The 18,701-nt window shown below is 37.2% G+C and overlaps 1 protein-coding gene and 1 non-coding gene across 2 annotated transcripts; one reads left to right on the forward strand and one right to left on the reverse strand.

Annotated features, from left to right (window-relative positions):
- Nucleotides 1-16,451: 16,451 nt before the first annotated feature.
- Trnap-agg lies at nucleotides 16,452-16,523 on the forward strand. The gene has a single exon. It is a non-coding gene; the product is annotated as a tRNA-Pro (tRNA).
- A 716-nt stretch (nucleotides 16,524-17,239) lies between these two features.
- On the reverse strand, nucleotides 17,240-18,592 carry LOC121738149. The gene is made up of 2 exons (XM_042130035.1): nucleotides 18,542-18,592; nucleotides 17,240-18,158 (listed from the first exon to the last, which is right to left on the reverse strand). Exon 2 carries the CDS (start codon nucleotides 18,138-18,140, stop codon nucleotides 17,271-17,273), a length of 870 nt encoding a protein of 289 aa, XP_041985969.1. The 5' UTR covers nucleotides 18,141-18,158; nucleotides 18,542-18,592; the 3' UTR covers nucleotides 17,240-17,270.
- Nucleotides 18,593-18,701: the final 109 nt, after the last annotated feature.

Genomic DNA, 18,701 nt, shown 5'->3' on the forward strand with positions numbered 1-18,701 from the left:
TTCAGCGCTGCTACCTTCACAGTGAACTCTCTACAAGGAACACGTACACACCCTTAATTATTATCACTTATTTTTGTTACACCCTGTATATCCTTTCCTAGGACCCAAAGTAACTACTATCAACATGCAAAATATCATCCATATAGGTAGAGCGGATTAAGCGTGAATATGAAACAGACAGACATACACACTTTCGCATTTAAAATACTAGTAAGGATATTTTTATTAGTATGTAAAGTGTGTTTGTTATCTCTTCAAACTTAAACCGTTGAATTTTGATGAAACATTTTAGATATATTGAGTCCTGGGAAAAGCCACAGGACAGTTCTGATAGATGAAGGGATTGCCTAATTTCATGAGAGATTTAGCAAAAAATAAAATACTTATTAAAAAACATAGCATTCGGGTAAACCTCTAAATTGCGTAATTTGTGAACGTGCCTTAACTACAAAAGGGAGTTGCGAGTGCGTTAATCTTAAACGTTTAACGAATGCCCAATACATGTGGAATATATCCACTTTCACTGTATACATATACATATGTTAAACTGTCCGTTTGTCCGTTTATTGCCTCAATGCAAACACAGGTTAGGACTTCCGGTACAGATAGCAAAAAATGCCAAGCGAGATGGACGCTTGTGCCTTGTGGATGCTTGCCAAGCTTTGGCAAGCATGGAAACGTAGCATTAAAGATGGCGCGGATGCATTCTAGACAACGAGAGCGCTAAAACGAAAGAAAAAATTTATAACCTTTGTCAGTAGACAAAAGTTAAGATTAAACAAAAGTACTAGCGGTTCTTAATATTATGTGGGGCTTTAAAAAATGCTGCTGTTTCGTTTTTACTTCCATCGCCACTGCTGCCCCCTTAAAACGAGAACTTCTGTCCAAGAAAATATAGTTATATCCTTTCTACGAAGATTGGAAACAAATCTTGAACGCCATGCTACGCCAGCTGATGGAAAGCAACGACCGTCAACCGTGGATACTCGCAACATCGGAAAAGATGCAGGTGCGCTGGGCCTTTTAGGGAGTCCGTTTGTCTGGGCCTAGAGACAAGTGGCAAGCGATTATGATAAACGCCAACAAAATGTGATTTGACATTAGTATTCGCTAGCGAAGCGATGACTTATGTCAAATCGCATACATTCTGTTGGCGTTTACGATAATCGCTTGCCACTTGTCTAGTAGGGCTGTCCGTCCGTCCACCCGTTTGCCCGTTTTCCTGTCTGACACGCAATAGCTAAACAAAATCAAAAATCAAAATCAAAATTGTTTTATTTCTGAATAAATTTAAAATAAATGTTTTCAGAAAGTCCTACATGATGCCTACCACCGGTTCGGGAACTAAACCGGCGAGAAGAACCGGCGTAAGAAACTCGCACGGGGCCCACCTTTTTACCAAAAAAAGTGAGAAAAAAATTAATCTTTTAAAATAAAGTTTACAATTTTGTAATTAAATATTATAAACAATATCCACATACATAATTGTAAGTCCTATAATAATGAAGAAGTAGCCTTGCAAGAAGCCATCCTACTCCCAAGGTGTGCCATCGTTTATGAAATCATTGACCTTATTGGCTTTGGCACACAAACGTTCTTTAACTCCTTTTTTAAATTTATTAATGGAAAGATTTTGAACGTTTTCTGGGATTTTGTTGTAAAGGCGTATACATTGACCTTTAAAATATTTACTGACTTTACTAAGTCTGATCACCGGCAAATCCAGCTTGTGCTTATTTCTGGTGTTCCTACAATGAATGTCACTTTTAGCTTTAAATTTACTTATATTTTTTCTAACATATATTATATTATCCAAAATGTATTGAGAAGCAACAGTTAGAATACCAATTTCTTTAAATTTATCTCTCAGAGATTCTAAACAGTTGAAATGTTCACAAATTATATTTCTGTTAACGCTATTTTATTTGCTGCCACTACTCGTGCTTAACGCAATTACCTACTTAATGTGGCGTTTACATTATGTGCTTATGTAACGTAGTTTGATGGTCGTCATGCTCTGGATCACTAAAATGGATACCATCAATGAAATGTAAACACTGCGACACGTATAGAAGAAACTGGGGGTTTGACCTATTTCGATGAAATTTTTTTAGGGCACACAAAGGAACGGGACTCTATTACTAAGAATTCGTTGTCTGTACGTCTGTCAAGGCTGTATCTTAAGAACCGCGATAGCTAGACAATTCAAATTTTAACAAATTATGTATTACTAGCTGTGCCCCGCGGTTTTAAACGCGGCTTTTAGGGAAAATAAATTGTGATATTCCCTATGAGTAAAAAGTATGTAAACTAACTCTATACCAAATTTTAGACGTGAAGATGTAACAAACATACAAACTCACAAACTTTCGCCTTTATAATGTTAATGTTTGCGTTGACGTAATCATGCGTAATTTACGCCGCGTAACTTCGGCCTATGTGTTTAGACACGAGGTATTGAATTGTTAATCTTTAATTAAATCGAAGGTTTGAGCATTCACATGACGTGTATAATGTACTTTCATACTTCATGCGGCTACGCGGCGGTTTTTGAAGTGGAAACTATCTTAGCGGCGTTGTGCACTTTTGTTTGTAAGTTCGCATCAGGACACGTGAAAATTCGTAAGACGGAGGAATACGACGCGACGTGGGGAGTAGGGAAGGAAGTTATTTTCCCCCTCTTTCTATGTAAATGATTGTTCAATGTTTAGCTTTGTTTAAATTTGTATTCCATACTTATAATAATTAATAACTATCAATTTTAATCCTAAGATCGCGGATTCTTAGAAATCTATTGTTTACGCGGTCGAGTTCGACCGCTTGGGAGTTGATAGGTAAAAAAGATCATCAGTCATTTACGTGACACCAAAACCGCTTAACCAATTTAGATGAAAGTTATGGATTTAAATTGATAGTTAAAAATAATAATATTAACAATAATAATTATATCTTTATGTCCAACTGAGAACTGTTTTTAAATTAATTAAAGAAGAATCACAACAAAATGCAACAATCGCGCTCAGTGTGAAGATCTTTAGCTAACGTAACGATATGAACAATATTATGGGAACGACTCACAAAGAGCATTGAAAGTGGGTTTTTGTACGGTTTACGCGGGTTCGTGGGATTCAGTTACATGAATTAGTTGAATAAGAACTGAGAATAGTAAAGTCTGGACAGTATAGACTTGCGTTCTTAAGAGTTCAAGAAATGTAATTAGTAAAAATAACCGGCCAAGTGCGTGTCGGGCCACGCGCAATATAGGGTTCCGTAGTACCGCTAGTTTTTGATAATTTTTGTATGGTCAATGAATAATAATAATAATATCTATGGACGCTTCACACCACGTCAGTCTGGCCCCATGCTAAGTACCTGAAGGACTTGTGTTACAGGTACCAGACAACGGAAATATATTTAATACAGTTTTTATACTACTGACGTTATGAATGTACATTTATAACGTGTTTTACACTACCAACAACATCATTTCAGTTACGTTCAAAGAAATTTGAACGAGAAGTTCCTCTATTAACTACTTCAGCGAATATTTTTTTTAGTTGATCGACTATTACTCAATAACTTATGAAGTCTTCTTAGCCGTGAGAATTTTCCTTTTAAATTCAGCATATTTTCTACTCCCGTGAATTTTTTCACATTTCCAGAAACGGTTTAGCTGGTAGAAGGGTTCTGGACTCTAATGATTTTTTCCGCTTTGAAACTAAATGAATTTAAATCGGAAAATGATCTATGAATCCTAATCCTAATTCTTAATAATACTATGAAAGCGAAAGTTTGGATGTATTATGATGTATGTATGAATGTATGGATGTTTGTTACTTTTCACGCAAATCTACTGAACGGATTTTAATGAAACTTTACAATGAAATAGTTTATACATCAGAATAACTCATAGGCTACAACTTTAACCGACTTTCGGAATACAGGAGGTTTTAAGTTCGTTTTTTTATGTTCAACGATTACTCCGCCGTTTGTGAACCTATTAAAAAAAATCTTTTGGTGTATAGGTTATTATCCCAATTTGGTACCATATTCATACAAGTGGTCACCTGATGAAGGGATCAATAAGTAGGTAATCGAGGGAACTCCTCAAAATTTATATGTATTTCAAACGTGGGAGAGCCATGCTTCGGCACGAATGGGCCGGCTCGACCGGATAAATACCACGTTCTCACAGAAAACCGGCGTGAAACAGCGATTGCGCTGTGTTTCGCCGAGTGAGTGAGTCTACCGGAGGCCCAATTCCTTTCCCGATCCTCCCCTTTTCCCTTCCCTTCCCATCCCTACCCTCCCCTATTACCCTATTCCCTCGTGAAAGGCCGGCAACGCACCTGCAGCTCTTCTAATGCTGCGAGTGTCCATAGGCGACGGAAGTTGCTTTCCATCAGGTGACCCGTTTGCTCGTTTGCCCCCATATTTCATAAAAAAAAAAAAAAAACATGTGGTAACTTCGGTTTCGTGAGCAATATTCTAAGCATACTACCAACAAGTAAGATTTTGCACCAAGCTATACCATGGTTCGGAAGGTGCTGAGAGAATTCCTGACTCTTTATTTAATACAAGTTTGGGAGTTACGACGTTGTTTTAAGAAAAGAAAATATATGCTACCATGCAAATACATTTATCATCATCATCATCATAACTATTCACTACCATAAACCATTATAGAACCATGTATCGTCGCGTTTTGACCCTATTATTGATACTTTTCATAGTATTTTATTATACATCACTTAAACCGCGGGTAACATCGCGAGGCACACCTAGTGGGATCTAAAACTTACTTACTATTAGTAATACTTTCGCCTCTGTCATATCTTAAACCGCTGAACCGACTTTTGCTAAATTTTGCTAAACCTTGAGTCCTGGGACTAAAATATACCTTTTCTGGATAGCATACTTTTTATCCCGGAAAGTTTACAGTTCCTGAACGACAAACGAATTTTGGCGCAACGCAGTTGCGGGCGCCATCGAGGGAGGCGAGGGGGGGGGGGGGGGGCTGTGAAGCATAATCTTCAAATCTCACTTAGGGTGGTGGGGTGGGGGAGTCGTAGCAAATATATCACGTATTTTTTTCATAAAAAAAAAGAAACTGTAAAATTGTGTGAAAAAATATTTCCTCATGAAAGTCTTGAAAAAATTGTCATGAAATTTATAGAACAAATGATTTTTTTCACAGCTTTTACATTATATTTATTCAAATCAAATCAAATCAAATCAAATCATTTAATTCAGGCATCAGAGGCCATTATTATTTTATAGATTTTATCAAACTTTAAAATAGTAATATTAATAATAATAATAGCTCCCACACCGATTTCGGTGACGGTGGCCGGTTTCATTGAAACCAGGCCAGCTACGCAGGAGTAATTTATAGTGCCCAAGTGTGTGCGCAGTACACAAGAGCACTCTCTATTCCTTTACTCTCATAACCCTGTGGGACGGCAGACCGACACGACTGGCGAGAGATCAGGCGCAGGACCGACTTTTTACATGCCCATCCGACGCATGGATCATCTTACTTGTCAGACAATCAGGTGATCAGCCTGTATTGTCCTAACCAAACTTGGAAATAACATGTTTCCAACGCGGGAATCGAACCCACGACCTCCAAGTCAAGAGCCGCGCTCTGTACCACTAGACCACGGAGGCGTAATAGTAATATTAATAATGTAGCTTCACACCTAGAATTACTAAGTAGTTATAACCTAGACATTCATACTCTTAGCTCTAGGGATTCGTTTCACGAGGACAATGCTTTCTAACTTTCAATTTCGCATATTTCATAAATTAAGTATGTATAGATAACTAGTGGACCGGGCAAACGTTGTTTTGCCATATAAATTATTTCTAGAATCAATATAAAAAGTAGATAAAAACCTATTCACAGGCCTAACTATCAGAGAAGTTGATTCTAGGCAGATGGAGGACCTATGTAGTTTGGTCGCGTTACGTCAAACCCAGCCACAATAGATCACAACTAACATTGAATTGACATGATCCGATCAAATGAAGTTGGTCTGTCAGCTGCCTAGGAATCAATTTCCTCGATGGTTCATACAAACATTAAAATCGGTTGAGCCATTTTGGAGGACTTCGCGCACAATTCACAAACACTGTGACACGAGAATTTTATATATAAGATAATTATTCATAAAATTTAAAAATCAAATTCATTTATGAAAGAAGGGGGCAAACGAGCAAACAGGTCACCTGATAGAAAGCAACTTCCGTCGCCCATGGACACTCGCAGCATCAGAAGAGCTGCAGGTGCGTTGCCGGCCTTTTAAGAGAGAATAGGGTAATAGGGGAGGGTAGGGATGGGAAGGGAAGGGAATAGGGGAGGATAAGGAAGGGAATTGGGCCTCCGGTAAACTCACTCACTCGGCGAAACACAGCGCAAGCGCTGTTTCACGCCGGTTTTCTGTGAGAACGTGGTATTTCTCCGGTCGAGCCGGCCCATTCGTGCCGAAGCATGGCTCTCCAACGTTATTATTATGTAACTTGATTTAATAAACTATTTCATTTCATTTCATTATAATAAAGCCACATTTTTTTGTAAACTTATAAGAAGAAACCGCATTCAGTCTGAAGTTCCTTTACAATGTAGCCTTGAAATAAATTAACAATGTAGAATACATCACGACCAAATTATGTAATTGTTAATTTAATTAGTTTAAGTATTGTTAACAAAATGTTATTAAATCTTATACCCTGTTACTAATAATGATATTAAGGCTTAGCATGGCGACCATAGAAGCGGTTTCTTTCTACGGACTCTACGGTAGACAAAGTGACAGTAAGACAAAGGTAATCCGCCATTTTTTGTCACTAAAAATTAAAATCTGTCAGTATGTCCATTCTTTCCCGTTTCTAATGTTGTAAAGCCTGCTGGTATACAGGGTGTAACAAAACTATGAGATCACACTTTAGGGTGTGTACGTGTTCCTTGTAGGGAGTTCACTGTGAAAGTAGCAGCGTTGAAAGACTTCACTTTTGTACGGGGAAACTCGTGACACTCGGGCCCTTGCCCATACAAAAGTTTTTTTTGTCTTTCAGCGCTGCTACTTTCACACTAAACTCTCAACAAGGAACACGTACACACCCTAAACTCTAAAGAATTATCACTTAGTTTTGTTACACCGTGTACCTATAATATAGGCCCATATAGTCTGAGATGTGACGTTTCCAATATTATGCCATAGACAGACAAGAGGATTTTGTATTGTTATTTGTTATTCGCTGTTTAAATAATAAAATGTTAATTTTGAAAAACTACATCTTATTAAAGCTTCACTTCATTTCATACTAAACGTAGGGGCGTCCATAAGTTACGTGAGGTGTTTTTGTGTTTTGACCCCCTGGCCCATTCCCCCTTGGTGCAATACCGCGAGACTCTTTTTAAATTGCGTGAAATATTTCAAATGTATTACTTATTTAAAAAATATGTTTGTTTATAATTTTTAAGCTACTGCATGCTTTTGTTGCGGGCTTTGAGCGCGGCCACCGATGCAAATCGGTTCAGCAGTTTGAGCGTGAGGAGGTAACAGACAGACAGACAAACTTTCGCATTTATAATATCAGTATGAATTTAATCGCTTTTTGAATAAATAAACTTCTGTCAAAAAACTAAACAAGAAAGCGTGCATTAGTTAGATTTATTTGTAATCTCCTTTTATGAAAATCGGTTTAAAGTTAAGTATGAAGTACTTAAATTACATAAATACTTATTATGTGTTCGAATGACGTCGCAAATTTAAACCGTGCCACTTTCTTGTTCGATATTCGAATTTAAATATCGAACGTTACCGGTTGACATGACACGCACGTGACGTAACCGTTCCGGTTTCAATTTGGAACGATTTATTTCCATTTTCGAATTTCCGCAAAAAGTTAGTGGCCTACTGAAGTGAAAACTTCATTAGCAGCATAGTACAATTTTTTGGGATAGGTCAAATGTTTAAATCGCGTCAGAACGTGACTTGGTTGAAAATTGGTAAGATGGATGATAAGTAGATCGCCGGTGCGGTATTCTAGAGGTATATAATATCCCCCTTATCTTTGTAAGTACCTTTCCTTTCCTCTTTTACCGGCACTCCCGGATAGTTTTTTGTCTAAAACAGTTCTCAGAACGAATTTCGATGCAACGGAGTTGTGGGCAGGGCCGGATCTACCATATGGGCCATATGGCTATTTGGGTCAAGCCCAGGGCCCTATGAGTTCATGGGCCACCGTCCCCCAGCTAAGTCAAGTCAAAAATAGACGATATTCCCTACGTTCCAGATGACGTTGAAACGCTAACGCTCAAGACTGTAGTTTTTCCCGTTCCACTAGCATGTGAGCGTCAGTGATACAAACCCAAGTGGAACGGATTATGGATCGTTTTGAGCGTTTTGAGAAAAGTTTAAAAAAAGAACTATAATTTTTTTTTATACATAGGTACATTGAACCGAACTTGGATATTACGATCCTTTTCTTCAAGTCGTAAATAAAAGTAATTGTTTATAGTTACATTTATTTTACAAATAAAATACATAATATTATATTTGTTTCGTTTTTAGTATTACATTTTTTAATATTTTAATATAGTTAAACTTTTATTACTTAAGTATATGTATTTGAGTTTTCACATTGAATCATATTTTAATAACAAAACCACATACGTTGAATATTGACTATTGTCACATATTATAAACGTTAGGTAACAATACCGCGTAATGCTTAGTCAAGTACGAGGTCAACAGGTATAGGAGAGATGAAAATTAGTATTATATTTTATAAGAAATCATTTGACCTTTCATTTAAAACAATTTATTTTCCAATCAAAATATTTCATAAAATGTTATTTCATTTAATATACATATTTCAATTAAAATATTATTTGTAATGAAATAATATAAAGTTTTTTGTCTCTACTCTGTCGTGAAAACTTTCCGAACATGGCTTTCGCGATATAGTTACGTTAAAATTTAAAAAAAAACTAGAACGACCACATTGACCCATCTTCATCGAGGGTCGTTTAGAGCGAAAATGATGACGTCATGAGTGACGTCATAGCCGCGATCAACACGACCGCGGTCGTCAAATGGAACGGCAGAAGGGGACGTTTTGAGCGTTTTGGTCAAAATTAACGTCTTCTGGAACGCAGCCATAATGCGAAAGAATTCATAATTTTATTAATTTTTTTTGGTATTCCTGAGAATCCTACGATCAAGGTTTATTATACAATTAAAATGTTGTGGCCCTAAGTAGATTCAGCCCAGGGCCCCGTAAGCTCACGGTCCGGCCCTGGTTGCGACTAGCGGGCGTTATCTAGTACTCTACATAGTTATATTATAGGAAAAGTGTGTAATAAAAATAAGAATACTTCAGGGTGTGTACGTGTTCCTTGTAGAGAGTTCACTGTGAAAGTAGCAGCACTGAAAGACCAAATTTTTTTTCACTTTTGTATGGGGAAACTCGTGACGCTCGGGCCCTTGCCCATACAAAAGTTACACACTGTATAAGGTGAAAAAGAACTAATGAAATATGTCACTATGAAAGTAGCAGCGCTTAAAGAACAAAATTTTTGTGATTTGTATGGGCAAGCGCCCCAGCGCGGCGTCACGAGTTTAACCGTACAAAAGTGAAAAAAAATTGCTCTTTCAGCGCTGCTACTTTCACGGTGAACTAGATCAAGGGACACATTTTTTTTTTAATGAGATAAGGGGGCAAACGAGCAAACGGGTCACCTGATGGAAAGCAACTTCCGTCGCCCATGGACACTCGCAGCATCAGAAGAGCTGCAGGTGCGTTGCCGGCCTTTTAAGAGGGAATAGGGTAATAGGGGAAGGTAAGGATGGAAAAGGAACGGAATAAGGGGGGGGTAGGGAAGGGAATAGGATAGGGGATTGGGCCTCCGGTAAACTCACTCACTCGGCGAAACACAGCGCAAGCGCTGTTTCACGCCGGTTTTCTGTGAGGACGTGGTATTTCCCCGGTCGAGCCGGCCCATTCGTGCCGAAGCATGGCTCTCCCACGTCAAAAACACATGCACAGTACACACCCTAAAGTATTATCACTTAGTTTTGTTACACCCTGTATAGTGTATAGGAACATCTATAGCCTGCGATGCAACTTTCTGTAGGTCACTTGTTCAAGGAGCACAACTTTCGTGATGCGCAGCTGGATCCTTGTCCGCTTCTGTCATCACCACCATCATTATCATCTCCAAATGTCAAATGTCTCCACTCCATAATATTGTGGCGGTACCCACTGCAATTCGCCTAACATTCCTGCATCGCGCTATCGAAGTTTTCTAAATGTGTCGGTATATATACGACAGCTGAAATGCATCACGCGGGCTTCGGCCTGACCGAGCATAACACTTCGCTCGGTCGGAAGATCTTCCTTTGTGGCCACCACGCATATCCCACATTGATGACCCCGACGTGACGTGAATGGCCCCAAAACAACCAATTTTTAGGGTACTCCATTGTTATTCGGGATTCATAGATGAATAGCGTTTTGCAATACGCAAAAGTGTGTGTGCTTTGTCGAAACCACTGAAACGATTTTGATGGAAATTGGTATGGATATTATTAAAGTCCCGGGAAAGGTCATAATATATTTTTTATCGCGACAAAAACTATGGTAACCGCGCTATAAACTAATTACGAGCTACGCTACAATAAAAAGACGACTATAATAGTAATGGGCGTACCCAGGGTGGGGCAGCTGCCTCCCCCTGGATCATGTTGATATCCCTACTAAATATATTATCTAGTACAGTAGGTACTCTTATCGAAAATCTAGTACTTTCATAGAAAACTTATAAAAGATATGAGCGATTCTTTCACCTGGAAGACGTAATAAATCGATTTGTCGAAGACCCTTGAAAATTATTTTTAAAATAGACAATGTATACCTGGTTAAAGAAATAAATATTTATTATAATTTAATATTTTATTCTTTATATAACACCTAGCTTATTAGTAACATAGAATATCATTGTAGCATAAATAAAATCTGCATTGCCTGCGAATTTGCCCCCCCCCTGGGCCAGAACCTGGGCACGCCCATGATATCTAATTATTAACGGCTAAGGTATTACTGCTCAACTTTACCTTGTTTTTAAGCAAAATGCACGGTTACCTCAATATAAAGCTCCAAGCTTCAAGTTATAATATGGCGTTCTAGTGTGTCAAGGTAGGCGGGATTTTGCATTACACCAACACAATCTGGTCCTGCCGCCTGTGCTTTTAGTGCCGGCTTCGGCCTTCTTTGGATTCGGCTTCGACCACTTTCAGCTTTAAGTCATTTAAATTAGGTCATAATCATGTTCGGCGTAATACGGCCTCGCCGCCTTGGCCGTGATTTGAAGTCAAAGGTTTGCCGAACATTTATTTGCTAGATAAATTAAGTTTTTTTTATGAATACGAAGTCTCGATAAATACCACGGACAGAATACCAGCGTAAACACATTTTACAAGGAGCAAAATATGGATCATCGTCTGCAAAAATCGAGAAGTTTTAAAAGGAGGAGAAATTTCATGTAATAACCGTTGTATTTTCATAAGACATTAATAATATTCAGAAAGAAGAGTTTTATTGCCAAGTTTAACTTTTTTAGGAATGTCAATAACAATTAACCGGCTTAACAAACGCGGTTAATGTTGATAAGGCTCGTTCATTAATGACGCGATACTTTTTTTATCCCCCTTCCGCGAGTGAGATTTTTTTACATTTGTTCCCCTCCCGTAAGGCCTAACGTAATATGTGGACGCCCCCTAATCTCAGAAGAAAACTATTAGAATGTTTATAATCAATCAAGCTTGCGAAAAGTTATTAGGAAGTCGTTATCAACAAGGTCTATTTCTAGCATGGCTTTTGCAACTTGGCATCATATTCATAATAAAAAAAATTGCACAACTTAATCTATATTCTATAGCTTATTACCAAATGATCGAAAAGCTTAAATACTGGATGTATTGCGAAGCTAAAGTCTATAATAATAATTATTATTTCCGTATTTTTTTCTTTAGAGATATTTTGTTTTGTCATAAAAATAATTAAAATTAATTTTATTGAAATAGATAGTAGGTACTTAATTAATTTTTCAAACCGATGTAAAGGGCTTTTGAGGTAGATACAGTTTTTAATTTATTTTAAACACAGTTTAATTAACTAACTTTAATTAAGTTCCAAAAAAATTATAAACTTACATTTTTACAAATCCGAAATTAGCACAATCATTTGCATCAATCACTTGTACGTAAAAAAATATCTGTCAAATTTGAAAATGGAATGAGCTTGCGCGCCAAACACAAGTCTGTAGTGCACTGTCGCTTTCAAGGTGGTAGAATAGTTTTTATGTTTTATGCGTGGAGTGGGTACGAATTTACGTATAATACATTGCGCGTTTACTTTGGTACTTTATAGCTTCATATCACTTAAAAGAAGCAATGCATACTAAATGTTAACTTAACAATATTATCGTCGAATCTAAAATGCCGGTTAGTGGCCCGCACTCCGCACCCAAGAGCGTGCCAGGAAACGAAAAATATAATATTATAATATTATAGTCGAACTGTATACTTATAATATTATGATGTATTGTGTGATGCTAAAAAACTAAAAATAAATCCATTCTTATTCTTAAAAAAATTGGAGGGTTCCACAGAAACCTCTATCACGTGCAGGAAATATTTTAAGTTTCTTACTCGCTTAATATAGTAGCAATGCTGGAAGGCTTTTTAGGGTTCCTTAGTCAATAAGGGACGTTTCGGTCTGTCCATCCGTCTGTCTGACCGAGGTTTTGCTTAGAGACTATAAGGCCTACAAAGCTGTAATTCGCATGAACCGATTAATGATGCCGACAAAATGGTATAAAATCTTATTTTTTTTTTGCTACCTCCCCTACACATCAAGCGGGGATGATTTTTTTTCGCGCCCACCCACCGTGTGGTATCTCGTAGAATAGGTTTTTTTAAAATATTACGAGTATTGATAGATCATTTACCGATTTAGGGATAGGTATCGTGGGAGAGCCATGCTTCGGCACGAATGGGCCGGCTCGACCGGAGAAATACCACGTTCTCACAGAAAACCGGCGTGAAACAGTGCTTGCGCTGTGTTTCGCCGAGTGAGTGAGTTTACCGGAGGCCCAATATCCTACCATATTCCCTGCCCTACCCTCCCCTATTCCCTTCCCTTCCCATCCCTACCCTATTACCCTATTCCCTTTTAAAGGCCGGCAACGCACCTGCAGCTCTTCTGAAGCTGCGTGTGCCCATGGGCGACGGAAGTTGCTTTCCATCAGGTGACCCGTTTGCTCGTTTGCCTCCTTATTTCATTAAAAAAAATGAAGTGGAAAAAATCGTTAGAGCCCTTCTACCAGCTAAACGGCTTCTGGAAATGCGCAAAAATTCACGGCAATAGGAAATATTATGCTGAATTTAAAAGGAAAACTATCACGGCTAAGAAGACTTTAAATAGGTTATTGAGTAATAGTCGATCAACTAAAAAAAAAAAGTATAAAGGAACATTTTGTTCTAATTCCTTCGTAACTGAGATGATGTTGTTCAAACACGTTATAAATGTAAATTCATTGACCATACAGAAATTATCAAAAAAACTAGCGGTACTACGGAACCCTATATTGCGCGTGGCCCGATACGCACTTGGCCGGTTTTTTTAACCACTTTAGAGATCGATTCGACTCAAAAATGGCTTAAATCCATACTAATATTATAAATGCGAAAGTGTGTCTGTCTGTTATCTCTTCACGCCCAAACCGCTGAACCGATTTTGATGGGTATGGAGATACTTTGAGCCCTGCACCCGTAGCATGGCTACAGTAGAAATACGAAAGTAGAGACAAACAGCGGAGATAAACTTTATAGTTTATCTCTCTATTATATCTACGTCATAAAGTAGGATTTTATTTGAATTTTTAGGACTATAGTCTATGTCATAAAGTGGCATTATATTAATATTTTGTCGATCGCGGCTAGCCGCGGTCCGAACGGCACCTTCAGTTTATATCCGCTGTTTGTCTATACTTTCGTATTTCTAATGTAGCCATGCTACGGGTGCTGGAAAAGGACATAGGATACTTTTTATCCCAAAAAAATGTACGATTCCCGCGCGATTAACTAATTTTGGCGCAAAGGAGTTGCGGGCCTCATCTAGTCACTAGTGGACACAAAATAAGGGTGTGTACGTGTTCTTTGTAGAGACTTCACTGTGAAAGTAGCAGCGCTGAAAGACGAATTTTTTTTTCACTTTTGTATAGGCAAGCGCCCGAGTGTCACGAGTTTCCCCATACAAAGTGAAAAAAATGTTGGTCTTTCAGCGCTGCTACTTTCTCTCTCTCTACAAGGAACACGTACACATCCTAAAGTATTATCACTTATTTTTGTTACACACTGTATAGGTAGGTACAAAAACCCATCGTGCTATAATCCAACTTGCACTTGACCGGTTTCTATTATAAACCTTTGTTTGGAAATAAGTGTTTTGTTGTCGTGCGAACTAATTAAATCTAATCTAATTTGGAACATCTAAATTCGTATCCGGAACACACATAAACGCAAAATTGTGTCTGGCTGCTTTCGGTTAAGGCCGGCCCTGAGTAGTCCCAAAAATTAGCAGGTCGATGTCTGTAGTGTCAGTACGAATATCGACGTTAAGGATATTAAAATAACATTCATATCAGCGCGCCTTGTACAGTGGCTGTTACGCGCTCGCCGCGTGCCTTGATAATAGAAAATAATAATAATATAATAATAATAATACACGTGTTTTAAAAAACCCATTTTACGTAGTTGCAACAACTACAGCGCCTTAAGGCGAGATGAAACCCCATTTTTAACCCCCGACCAAAAAGAGGGGTGTTATAAGTTTGAGTGCATAACTTTATGCCGAACGCGCGATAAGGAACTTCGTTCTAAAAATCGCTTCAGTTGTTCGTTAGATTAATAGCGCGCGCAAATAATTTTTCCCGTTTTTTTCCACATTTTCCTCTGATTCTTCCTTCTAAGATACGGTGTATGTGTCGCAGGCGAATTGTATAAAACGGCCATTTTTTTTAAAACAGCTAGCCGTAATGTAAAACGATTGTACAATCTGCCTGCGACATATTATGCATGATGTTTTTAAATATAGCCTAAAGCCTACAATATAGACTATCCAACACAGAGAGAACATTTCAATTAGAACCAATAGTTCCTGAGATTAGCACGTTAAACAAACAGACAAACTTTTCAGCTCTGTACTATAAGTATAGAATATGATTAAATATGGCGTACTCTATTATACTGTGGCACTGACCTACTAGATTACGTTAAACCTACTGAACACTTAAATCTTTAATTTGAGTAATAAACTGTAAAAGTTCAAATTTATTAATCTGTGATTTTGCCTCTATCATGGCTCTTTTTGTTAAAATTTCAAGGCTCTTTTTTAGAATATTATTATTATTCATACAGTGTGTATGAAAATAATTCTGAATTGATCATAAAAAGTTTGTTCCAACTTACAGTCATATTGGTATGATAATATTATGGAACTATGAAGAGGTTTAAAAACCGGCCAAGTGCGTGTTTTTTTTTTTATAAAATAAGGGGGCAAACGAGCAAACGGGTCACCTGATGGAAAGCAACTTCCATCGCCCATGGACACTCGCAGCATCAGAAGAGCTGCAAGTGCGTTGCCGGCCTTTTAAGAGGGAATAGGGTAATACGGGAGGGTAGGGAAGGGAATAGTTGAGGGTAGGGAAGGGAATAGGGTAGGGAAGGGAATAGGGTAGGGGTTAGGGGATTGGGCCTCCGGTAAACTCACTCACTCGGCGAAACACAGCGCAAGCGCTGTTTCACGCCGGTTTTCTGTGAGAACGTGGTATTTATCCGATCGAGCCGGCCAATTCGTGCCGAAGCATGGCTCTCCCACGTGTCGTACGACGCGCTATATATAGGGTTCCGTTTCCGTAGTACCGCTAGTTTTTGATATTTTTTTTATGGTCAATGAATGCAGCACATTTATAACGTGTTTACACTACTAAACATCATCTCAGTTACGATCAAAGGATTTTGAACGAAAAGTTTTTTTGTAGGTACTTCTACGAATACATTTTTTTAGTTGATCGACTATTACTCAATAACTTATGAAGTCTTCTTAGTCGTGATAGTTTTCCTTTTAAATTCAGCATATTTCCTACTCCCGTGAACTTTTTCACATTTCAAATTATGAATTTGCATACCACATCAAATTCGACTTAGCTTACGTGATGAGATGACAGACAGACACACTTTCGCATTTATCGTTTTAGCACAGACAGAGTCAAAGGCAAGGATTAGTCAAAACCATAAAGAAATTTTATTAGTCTATGGCCAAAACTTGCAGCATTCAATTCGTAAAAGGTTTTGTTTGATAATTTCGACGAATCACTCAATGGCTCGTTGGTCTAGGGGTATGATTTTCGCTTAGGGTGCGAGAGGTCCCGGGTTCAAATCCCGGACGAGCCCAAATGCTTTTTTAATTTTTTTGGTACTTTTTCTTTCATCTTCATTATGATTATTATTATTATCTAACAAAATTTTGAATAAAATCATAAAAAAATAAAAAATAATTTATTTATTTCCTACAATAAGTAATATTTGAAGGAAAAATGTAACTTCGACCCAATTCTCTTCATAATAAATTCAACACAGAGTATGGGGAAATAGCTGCATAGGATAGGTTTTTAAGGACGCCATAAGGTACGGTTTTTTACGGGACTTCCTAACGTATACAAAGTGGGGAACATATTTTGTAATTTATTACGGACATTACATATTAATATAATATTATCAGTGTTTACTATTTAATATTATTAGTTATAAATTTAAATAATATTGGTAACAAAACATTATTTTTTATTTTACTAATGCATTACTTCGCATGCTTAGGAAATATAAGAAAGCGCCATCTATTGTTCAAATCACACACTACGAATCGCCCAATAGATGGCGCTTTTGTATTTATGTCTTTTTTTGTTATAATTAAAAACAAAATAATTTAATAAAAATTTGCATAGATCATAATTATAATATTTTTATTAAATCCACAAAATTGAAATAAGAAATACGACCGATTTACTTGAGAGGTACAAGCCAAACTATTAGAGCCGAAAAGTTAAAATTTCTTGAACAATAATTTTGATTTATGAGTTAGGCTTATAAAAATGTGACCTAATTTTTCATTAAAATAGCTACGCGCTACTGATCCATTAATTATTTTAAGTTAGCCATGTAAAAGTCTTCTGCGTGACAAGGTTCATTCTGATCTATGAGTTTGAACCTGTATATCTTCCCTTTGGTTCCAACTATTATATCATTCTTCGAGTCAAAAGCCAAGCCTGTGATTTTGAACTCCAAATCTGCTATTTTTACTGGCAAAATGCATTTACTGAGTAATTTAAACAGATATTCCTTAACCGTAACCATCGCTTTATCTTCATTATCAATTCTGATGATATATTTTAATTCTTTGCTAAATCCTTTATATTGTATGGCTTCAAAATAGTCACTGTTATAGAAGTAAATTCTTCCATCTACATGTTCATAGAATACATTGCCTCTTCCATCTAAAACGAAGTTGTACGCTTTCGGTACCTTATCGAATTGCTTAACAGCGGCGCTTTCATTCAAAAACTTATATACTTCATGGTTTGATCCAATAGTTATATACATATTGTTTGTATGTTTATCGATAAATATACTTCTTATATCATCATCACCTATAGGTCTTTGGGACATCATTTCTGTGGCGAAATCATAAGTGAGAATACCAGAATTAGTTCCAATGTAGGCTTTATCATTTCTATCATCTATAGCTATACATTGTGGCGTGTTATCTTCGTAGATATGTAGTTTCTTAGCTCCTAAAGCACCATGCCTTATTACGAATACCCCTTTGGTATAGTTACGCTTATTTAGGATGAAATATATATTTCCAGTGCTCGAATCCACGGCTATGTTACTTGGGGTTCCATCTACTATGGATATTAGCTGTCGTTTGTAGTATGAATTGTCTATCTGAACTCTGTCACATTTGTCCATTGCTTCGACTACTGAGAAAAATATTACAGCAATAATCAGCATGTCTATTGCTATTAATTTCTGAAAAATAAATAAATTCTTATCAAGCATTTATTACTAAGTAATTATAATTTTGATAGGGTGTATTTAGCTGAATTATACCACGGTCTCACGCAAAACCAGCGTGACTTTTATAGTCGGGGAAAGGGCATCAAAGATTCGTGAAGTATTTTCAACTAGAAGACGCCCGTAAGTCCATTTAACCAAAATTCGTTTATAGCGCAGCAACCGTACTTTTTCAACCAAATTTCAGCAAAATCGGTTCAGTGGTTTGGGCGTGAGAAAGCAACAGACAGACACACTCACAGATACAATATTAGTATGGAAGTCGGCAACACACTTGCTCTTATTGAATCGTTAACCATCGGTCGAATCATTTGCTCTTTTCATGAATTTATTCTTACCTTTGATAAATACTTATATCGATGAAAGAGTGTCACATTGGTATTGTATTCTGTAATGAAACTTATTCTAGTATGGGGAGTGTTTTATAAGACAATGCTTCTTATTGTTCCATTTAAAATAGTTGTTATAATTTATAAATACAAGATAATATAGGGTGTT

The sequence above is a fragment of the Aricia agestis genome, chromosome 22, assembly GCF_905147365.1.
Source record: "Aricia agestis chromosome 22, ilAriAges1.1, whole genome shotgun sequence".
Classification (NCBI taxonomy): Eukaryota; Metazoa; Arthropoda; class Insecta; order Lepidoptera; family Lycaenidae; genus Aricia; species Aricia agestis.

What these genes read in the sequence shown, in the direction of transcription:
- LOC121738149 (XM_042130035.1), bottom strand. Translation starts at nt 18,140, where the DNA reads ATGCTGATTATTGCTGTAATATTTTTCTCAGTAGTCGAAGCAATGGAC.